This window comes from Ursus americanus, chromosome 5 (genome assembly GCF_024610735.1).
Source record: "Ursus americanus isolate L20-20 chromosome 5, mUrsAme1.1.p, whole genome shotgun sequence".
In the NCBI taxonomy this organism is placed as follows: domain Eukaryota; kingdom Metazoa; phylum Chordata; class Mammalia; order Carnivora; family Ursidae; genus Ursus; species Ursus americanus.
This window is the reverse complement of record NC_142131.1, coordinates 3360795-3370974: the sequence shown is the minus strand read 5'-3', so window position 1 is coordinate 3370974 and position 10180 is coordinate 3360795. Positions and strand designations below refer to the sequence as shown.

Here is a 10180-nt window from a genome sequence, read left to right as displayed (position 1 = left end):
TGCAGCCAACTGACCAGAGGTGAGGAGCTAGGCAAAGCCGATTTATCACCTTTGACTGTGGGAGACCCATAGGGTTTTAGGAGGGCCTCTGAGAATGAGTCAGGGTGTGGAGGTTGAAATCAACCTTCCCAGAAGATGCTGCACTTTTTTGAGGAAAAGGAATAATTACATATACCTAAATGTATCTATGTGCATTTTTTTTGCCAATATGGTAAAATATTAACAATTCTTAAATTTTTAAAGCCATAAAGATAGATGATGGCTACATAGGGATTTGTTATATATTCTTCTAATTGCTCATGTATTTTTGAAATATTAAATTTTTTTTTTTAATATTGACATATCTTTTTAAAAATCCCTTAGAAGGTTAACATTTGTGCTCTGCAAATGTGGCAAATAGTCTGTAGAGAAATTCTCAGTTGCTGGAAGCTGGAGAACCACTGACATTTGCTTTTATTTTGTCTCATTGTGGTTCTCCTGCTCTCCTGCTCTGTGCACACATTCTCCTGTCAAGACTTTCCTAACTTAAAACTGACCCAAAAATGGAGGCAGAAAAAAAAGGAGCTCACAAGTAAATGTCTCGATCTGCTTATTTGTCACATTTTCCCCCTTGGTCTGCTTGCAGCTGAGGACATGTGCACAAAGCAGGCAAATGCAACCTATTTCTGATCTAACCTTAGCGGCTGCTCTGACTTACCAAAGGATTATATGGGGGCAAGAAAGCAGGAGCGTAGCTTTTGGCCAAGTAGGACAACTGTTCGCAGTCAGAAGACCTGAATTCAAGTCCCAGCTCTAACACTTTCTGGCTGTGTGATCATGGGCCAGCCACTGCCTCCTCCCTAAGGGAGGTCATGTATTGGTGATTTAATCTTTAACTATTCATTGATTCTAAGTACAAAGCAGTCTATAAACAGACAAGCTCCTTCCTCCAAGTTGCTTTGGCCATGCTCTCCTAGCCTCCTCTGGTGTCTGTTACTGGAGATGATGGGCCATGGGTTTTCATTAACCAAAAGGATTAGCTGTCAGGGACAGACTAGGGCAGAACAAGATCATGTAGAGTGGACTTAGTATAAGTCACAGTAGGGACCCAGCATTTACCCCAATTCAGTTACAACTTGCTATCTACTTAGGCCTTACCAGTCTGAAGAAATACAACAGGCTTCCTTTGACCACATCATTGATCTTGCTTGGAGATGCGGGCAGTGGTCACTGGCACTGTGGGGGCCACAGGGACTGACAAGAGAAAAATGGTGGAGGTGGAATTCTCTCCACCTCCATAAATGCAACATAAACTTCTGCATCTCCTGAGATCATGTTTTGCAGGTAGGAGAATAAATCAATTTAATATGTTTAGGCTCCTCTCCTTAGCTTCTTTGGGCTTATTCTGTGTAACACTGGTAATTCCCAACTTCCGAATCATTTTTGATCCAAATGTAGTGTTTTCATCTCCACTGAAACAATGTTATAAAGGGCTACTGAACTTCCAGATGAGTCTGCAAGACCTATCAGTACTGCAGCTGAAATTTACCTTATTTATACTTACCTCGAATGTTAACTCACTTACGTATGCAGGAGAGAATATAATAGAGCACTGGACTCAAATCCTGACTCCCTTACTTGCTATGTATGTGGCCCTTGGCAGTTACTGAACCTTTTGATGCCTTTTTGAGATTAGAATAGTCTACCTCTAAGAATTTTTGTTGGGATTAACTAAGCTGGTGCATATAAAACTACCTATAAAAATTCCTGGCATAGAGTATGCACTCAACAAATGGTAGCTCATTTACTCACTATCCTACATCTTTCTGCACCTCGTCTGTTCTTTATAACCCAAACAGCATTCAGCTGTTGAGTTACAATATAGCAAATGTGACAGTTTGGCAGTGGGCCTTATTCCTTGTCAAGCCCTGAATAAGACAGTTTCCAGGGTATGTTGGTTCTGGTCCGTCAGCACAGTTACCAAAACCTGTAAGATATTTTGCCCCAGAGGTTGCACAGCCAGCAGGAAAGCAAGGCTTCAAAACTGCCTGGTTTTGTTCCAATTTCAGGTAAAAACACACTGGATGTTTATGTGTACATGCCATAGAACACAAGGAGTAGAAGGGAAAAGTAATAAAAACATAGCACAGGAAAAGAAGGTAAAACACTTTTAAGTGTTGATTTTTTTAAGCTCCCCATCTCTATCCTCATCTGCCGTAAATGTGAATTTAAAGTAAAATAAAAACTGACAGTCTGTAATGGCATCAAACCTAGGGTACTGCAATACCTCGGTCGAAGGATCCTTAGTCCAGGTCAGGAGGAAGAATTACTTGTTGAGGCCAAAGCCTGGTCAGTATGATGGTATGTAATGAAGCCCCTTAGAAAAGCTGTAGCACTTGGATTCTTTTAACAAAACAAAACCAAAACCAAAACCAAAACAAAACAAAAAACAACAAAACAAAACAAAACTAAACAAAACAAAAACAGGAAGACAAATGGAAGGAGGGCATAGCTTAAATTCCTGGGAAGAATTTAAAATAGCACTTAAGGATTGGAATAAAAAGGAAACCCTCTGTCAAATATCTATTCCTATTGATGAAACAATCGGGGGTAAGGTTCTCTACTCTTTGGCGTGATTACAATTGTTGAGGGCAAATGCCCATGGCTTTTTAAGGAAGAAATCCAGAGACTTTTGAAAAGGGTGGGGCTGAGTCACTTACAGATAGATGTCTACATTAGTGAGGACTTACTGGCTTAAGAAACAAGGGCATGGGGCACCTGGGTGGCTCAGTCCTCAAGCATCTGCCTTCGGCTCAGGGCGTGATCCTGGAGTCCTGGGATCGAGCCCCACATCAGGCTCCTCTGCTGGGAGGCTGCTTCTTCCTCTCCCACTCCCCCTGCCTGTGTTCCCTCTCTTGCTGGCTGTCTCTCTGTTAAATGAATAAATAAAATCTTAAAAACAAACAAACAAACAAGGGCATGACATACATCTCAGGCCACTCTCGGCAGAATAACTTAAGGATCCCATATTATCAAGCAGTTCGGAGATTCTCATCAGATCTTTTTTTGTTGTTCTTTTTTATTTTTTATAAAGATTTTATTTTATTCATTTGAGAGAGAGAGGGCACGAGCAGCAGAGGCAGAGGGAGAAGCAGCCTCCCCGCTAAGCAGGAAGCCCGATGAAGGGCTTGACTCCAGGACCCTGAGATAATGATCTGAGCTGAAGGCAGACAATTAACCAACTGAGCCATCCAGGTGCCCTTCATCAAATCTTAATGGTGATTAAGAAACTTTACTAACCAGGACATTAGAACTTCGGTCAGCAGTACATAACTTAAGGCAAAAATGTCTCTCTGTAACAATTTAGCAAAGCAATATGGCAAGGAAAAACAAAATATTTTTTCAAAATTTTGAACAGCAACCCCCGCCTGCCGTTTCTTTTCCTCATTTTTAAAATTCAGACTGCATCTCAAACAAGTTATTTAAATATTAACAATGATCAGATAGGCTGCTCCTACCCAGGAGGGTGGCATGAATAAGAAAGAACCCTTGAGCTCTTAAGAACCAGGACTCAATATTTTAATTTGTGAAATTGGAACAAAACAACCTATACTGCAAATTCATTATGAGGAGTAAAACAAAGAGCCTAACACAATGTCTAATACTTAGCACTTCATAAATGAAACTATTCTTATAATGTAAAAGTGCATTTTTTTCCTGGGCACCTGGATGGCTCAGTCGGTTAAGCGTTCTGCCTTTGGCTCAAGTCCTGATCTCAGGGTCCCAGGCTCGAGCCCCACCTGGGGCTCTCTGCTCAGTAGGGAGACTGCTTCTCCCTCTGCCCCTCACCCCTGCACCCTGCTCCTTCTCAAATAAATAAATATACATTTATACATTTTTTTCAATGAATCTTAGAAGAGATGCTGTGTTATAATCAAAAGAAATCATAGTGGCTTGCAGAATTTCTGTTACTGCAGTGAATGGCTAAGAGGTGGTATCTATTTCTAAAAAGATAAAGACCTCCTCCTTCCATTTTTCACTATAAAAACTGTATATTGATTATAAACTAAAAATACAAGATTGAATACATTGCCATATCCAGGCATGCAGCCTTTTAGTAAAATTATTGGTTAAATTTTAATAAAGTTCCCCTGTCAAAATCTTTCAACTTCTGAGAGGTAATTAAGATACTTTTATGATTTTCATCTGAAATGTTCATCAATCCTCACAGGTAGTTCCAAAATCAAACAATGATGGAAAGCAACGCTATTTCCCCATGACTTTGCATGTCAACAAAGAACATCTTTTCTCAAACCTTTTCCCATGCACAACCAGTAGTACTGAACCTATAATTTAGATTCATTATAGAGAAAACAAGCAGAACAATTAAGTGACTTGTCAAGGTCATGTTACGTCAAATATCGCAATGTTTGAGAGGAAAAATAGTAGATTCTAAGAATTATAAAAATGAGCTTGACATCACAAATTCTAGGGCAGATTAATAAACAGATGGCATGTGAACAGAGACAAAAGGAGGTAGTGTTATTTCACTAAGAATAAGGCATTTCCAGTTAACTTCATTTCCTCTTTTTTTTTTTTAAAGATTTTATTTATTTATTTGACAGAGATAGAGACAGCCAGCGAGAGAGGGAACACAAGCAGGGGGAGTGGGAGAGGAAGAAGCAGGCTCATAGTGGAGGAGCCGGACGTGGGGCTCGATCCCGTAACGCCAGGATCACGCCCTGAGCCGAAGGCAGCCGCTTAACCACTGTGCCACTCAGGCGCCCCAACTTCATTTCCTCTCTTGATTTAATATATTAGCAGATTAGGCTACTTCCATAGACAGTCCTATCTGCTTGTCTGCCAAACATGACATTTCTTGTGTCCTTTCAGGAAAAGATGAAGAACCATGAGCACGTAAGTGTTGGCAGTTGCCTCAACAGCTGTACCTGAAGTACTGATAAAGGGATCAAAGTCACCCGGAGCACAGCCTCTCGGGGCATTCTCGTGAGGGTCTGCCTTTCATCTTATTCTATTCAATCTTTATCATTAACTTGAACAAAGCCACTAAATAATAAAGGCATGCTTCGTCAAAACTGAAACGGACACAAGGCTAAGAGAACGAATCAGAACTCGTAAGGACCTTTACAAGTTGATCGAATAAGGATGAATGCAGTGCTTCAATGAGGTTACGGAGAAATTGTAGAAGTAATTTTAGGAATGGATTTGGCTTACCAGCAATGTCTGTTAAGTTCAGCAAGAGACAACAGTATGACATGCTTCCCTAATGGTGACGGTAACAGATAACATCAACATATTCCAATCGTTAACAGTCCTGAGAATCACTGATGTTGGCAATAAAGCCTCTGGACCCTGCTCTTCTCAGACCACGGAAGAACCGTGTTTAGTGCTGAGCAACGTATTTTGAGAGGGATTGAAAGTGCCAATACCAGGTTGGTCTGGAACGGACATCATGTAAGAACTGGGAAAAATGTGAAGTCTGAGGGAAGGTGTGAAGAGGTGACCACACAGAAGAGACAGGACTTTTCTGTCTAGTGTCACATGTGTGCTATTTATAAACACACGTGGGCAACACTCTTCTAACAATGAAATCCATCCTTGTAGTAATGCTGAGTGGCTCTAACTCTGGAAGCAGTGGCTGAATAAAAATCGTATGAAAATTATAAAAGGATTTGGCAGTAGAGAAGAGGTGTGCCAACCCTGTCTCTAGTTCCGAGACTCTTTCTCTAGCATGTGTTTATTCTATTAAGGGAGAATCACAATTCTAAATATTCTAAAGCTTCGAAACAAAATTAATGATTCGTTTTCTAATTTAACGCGTGCATAACCTATCAGCACTCAATTTACCCTTCTGAAATGGGTGAGGTCTTTGAACCCTTTGGAAGTCATGAGGAATCTTCCTCAACAGGTAGATATAATAACAATCCTATGTCTGATCTGGAAGAAGCCACTGAAGCGAGGTGGGCCTCTGTCCTGGAACTTTGAGGGTTTCTGCAATCCCGAGTCACTGTGGGAAATCCAGCCCTGCTAAACCCACAGGATTGCTGAGAACATAGGCAGGAGAGGGCAGGGACTACTCCTTCAGAGCCCTTCCGGAAGTCCATCAACAACTTCTGTATAGCTGGGCTCTCTGTTAGGGCCTTCTTAGTTCACAGTTCAAGGACTATGAAATCATATGCCCAGGAGCCCATTCCAGACTTTAACAGCTATGTTCTTTGCCATTAATGCTAAATCCTCCAGGGGCTTAAATTATAGAAGTGATGTGACTGCACAATTAAATATTAGAAATGACCACTGAGTACATCCTGTTTATTGTTTATGATTTACACGGAAAATGATGGACTGGGGTTGTTGAACAATAAACCAATCATTACATTTAGACCTGGGCTTTTGAAAACTTGCATTCCATTTTAACAGTTCATATATATTTAACAGCTTATATATAAATCCAAATCACAAATAATCTTAAGAGTTAGTTAGCTCAGAGATAAACAATTAAGAAACACAATAGAAAATCACATGGATCTACCTTTAAATATCAGCATTCATATTACAAAGAAGAAGAAAATGTTTTAAAAAAATAAAATTAGGTCAAGTCACTTAACATAGAGAATAAGAGAAACAATATTTTTATCAATATTTATACTTATTCCTAATTTTCCTTCATATATTCTTAACTTTTCCGAAAGAATCTAAACAGTATTTCAGAGGATCAAACAATATTTTGGCATCTGAACTTTTCCACCTCTGCTTGTATCAACTTGTTACAATGAAAATCCTAAAATCTCAATTTTCATAAAAAAAATTTTTTTAAGCCAACTCTTTTTCAACTTTTCTCCTTCATAGCAGCTGTTTATAGACAGTAGGGAGCCAAGAATGAAGGAGAGAAACAGATGGAAAGCAAAAAGTACAACCGCTATCTTAAGTTCAGCTCTCAACACTACTGGTTGAGTTTGGAACCCAAACCTCTTAACAACTGGCAGATAATAGCTAAATCTTAACAGGCAAAGAAGAAATATTTTCTTTGGGACAGCTGCTACTAGGAGAAGAAAACTGACGTCCCTTAATACTGCCTAAATATAATTTGTGGCTTACTACAGAGCAATCTGTAGTAATGTCAGTTTAACCAGTAAGCCTCACAACCGATCAGTATTACTTAAAGGAAACAAACAACAACAAGAAAGAAACAAGAAAAGGAAAAGAAAAAAAAAAATCACACTAGCCACAAAGTTCCACAATATACACATGAGAATTAATTTTAATCTGATTTGACTCCTTGACACTAACTGATCATCAATGAAATATGGTATGGAAAGATCACAGAGTAGAAAACAAGCAAAGATTAGTTTATACAACAGTGACTATATACATCAGAAGGAAAACATGCTAGCTAATGCAACATTAAGGCCTGAATGTAAGCATTTCCAAAGTCACAGAAGCCCCAAAGAACCCCTAAATTACAGTCACCACATTACATGCATGCAATGTTCAGTTTTGTTTTACCCATAAAAGGATACACAGTATTTTGCTGTAAATACCAGACACACATTTACAATATATGCAAAAATTAGAATGCAAGTGTTATGTTCCTTATATTTAAGCCTCAAATGTGCCAACAGTGAAAATTCATTTAAGAATGGAGAAAAGAGATGGAATATAAATACTCAGAGAAATTACACAAATAAAATGTAATTTTGCATTTGGGAAGCCATATAAATACTCCTTTTACGTGTCCAAACTAAATTATCAATGTACTACTCAGATGGATGTACACTCACTACGTGCTTTACAATTCTACTTGCTCAAATGTGGTATTCTAACACCTATCATTCTCTGGTGCTGACAGCAAATCACATCTGTAAGTTAAATATTATGTCCATTTGTACATATTTGCCTACTGGGTGTGATCAGCTAAACGGAAAGCTGTGCAGTCTTATTTTGGGGTTATATAATTATGGATGACCCTAAGGGCCAAATTTCCCCTAAAAACAACTAAGGAAAGCTCAATTCCTCACTATTATAGAAGAATCTGAACAGAACTCTTTTAGAGGGCAGATCGGGGGTCAGGGTCATCTTTTCTCCTTTAGAGAAAGGTAAAACAAGAAAGGAACCGTGTTACATGTTCAGTTCTGCTCATAGTCACTAGATGATCATATAATTTACTCCCTTTTCACCCAGGGCTTAATTTGGTTTAATTCAAAACAACCCATTTTTATTATTTATTTCCAGGTGAATAATTTTATCAAAATAAATCAGTGTAATGAAACAAATGCTGAAAATGTACTATGAATAATCCTTGTTCAGGAATACTTTAAAGGAATAAATTATAACACAGTAAGGTTTAGATATGTTGTAAAAAGATGCGGCCAAATCTGTCCTATACCCCATCAATGTTATACGTTATAAAAGTTGGTACCATTAAACTTCTGGTTTTTTAAGGATCAGATTTCCTCTTGGGATACAACAGAATGTTTAAACACTTTGATGCACGTTTGCAAACTTTCCAAAATATTTCAGAACAAAATTACTTTAAACAAACTGTATCTTCTATAAATTTATATACTTATTTATAAATTTATAAATTAAAAAAACAGTATTTATTTAACAAATGTGCCATGAATGTTCTCAAGTATACTGTAACCAGGTAGAAAGGGAGAAAGGATTTCATAAGGCCATCTAATTCATCTCATCATACCAAACACTGAGCACACTAGATTGTTCATAAGCTTCACTAGCCTTACCTCAAGCACCAACCATAGTAAAACACCCATGCCTTTTGCTAACCTTACTTTAAGCACATCCACCATTTAGAAAAAGAAAAAAAAATTATTTTACTATCTAATCATTCCAAGGGGATTACATTTAAGATTTTAAAATTTTGTGATGTTTAAGCCAAAATTCTAGCCTTTGTTTGGCAGTCTAAAAAGTCCTAATGTTAAGGAAAGATGGAGGAGTAGACACCTTCCTAAAAAAAAAACAAACACTCAGTATTATGAACCAAGAGGTTCTGATGTAGCAAAAGCAAAGTGACCAATGAAAAAAAGCATGTTTTAGAATTCTTTTTATTTCCAATGAAACCAAATTTTACTACTGTTGTGATCACAGTCTTCACATTTGATGCAAATAGGAGAGCTTAATTATAATCACTCAGTGGCAGTACTTCAGACAAAACCAATAATATGTGCCACATATATGATTATTTTTTCTGGAGAGAGTTAATTGGTAAGCTTGGCTTTACAATTAATACCAACATATTCAACTAAAGAAAATGGATGCACTGCTTCAACATTCAGCTTGAAAATGTTAAGTACTTTCTGCGAACCTAAATTTAGTTTAGAAAGGTTAATATTCTTCTTTCTAAACTATGGCATAGACTATATATAGCATTTTAAATTTATTTATATATAATTATTTGCACATCAGATTGAGAAGGAATTTGCAGATTGATTTTGACAGAGTGATCGCATTCAAGCGTTAAGGTTTAGGGGGCTTCTGCAGAGCTGTCGCCAGAAGGGGGTGCCTCCTGGTCAGGCTCGGAGGATGGAGCTGCCGATGCCTCGATGACAGCAGGTGGGAAGTGGCGGCGGCACACAGGGCACGTTCCCGACTAGAGGGGGAGGAAAACAAGGTCAGAGCCAAAGGAAAGGTCTTAACTGCCACACAATATCTTAGCAAAGAAAAAGAAAACAGTATCTGTTACACAAAAAACAAATCAAATAAAAACAAAAACTAAATCAACTTTAACCCACACAATCCAGAGACACAAAATTGTGATGCTATTTCCTCTTTATCCCAACCAGATTCTAATTTCTTTGAGGGTGAATAGTGTCTCCTAATTGTGTTTGTATCTCTCAGTCAGTCGTCTTTCATTTAGAATTAACGGAGAGTCTACTACACTCCTTGCCCAGCACTGGTGCCATGGGGGAGTGTGAGCAAGGAATCACAAGGCACGTCCTCACCTGAACTGAAGTAGTTTTATTATTTACTCCATGATGCCTACATTAGAGAAACCACAGACCTAATTAATTCACATATTTGTATCACCAAATCATCCCCTAGGATGGTCCTCCCTTACATATATTGAAGCCTCACTTAAGTTTATGTCAAAACAGATGGGCCTCACACCTTCCTTATTAGCCATAGAACTCCTTTTCAAGAAGACATGGAGAGTTAAGTGCCT

The 10180-nt window shown here is 38.3% G+C and overlaps 1 protein-coding gene across 3 annotated transcripts in view; it reads right to left on the bottom strand.

Moving 5' to 3' along the window:
• Positions 1-6292: 6292 nt before the first annotated feature.
• Positions 6293-10180, bottom strand: part of PJA2 (praja ring finger ubiquitin ligase 2) — an 81460-nt gene continuing 77572 nt past the window's right edge. For all 3 annotated transcript variants that reach the window (XM_045808259.2, XM_045808258.2, XM_087861933.1), the window contains one exon: positions 6293-9607. In XM_045808259.2, coding sequence (XP_045664215.1) covers positions 9482-9607 — 126 coding nt within the window. In that variant the 3' untranslated portion in view covers positions 6293-9481. The remainder of the gene's footprint in view (positions 9608-10180) is intronic.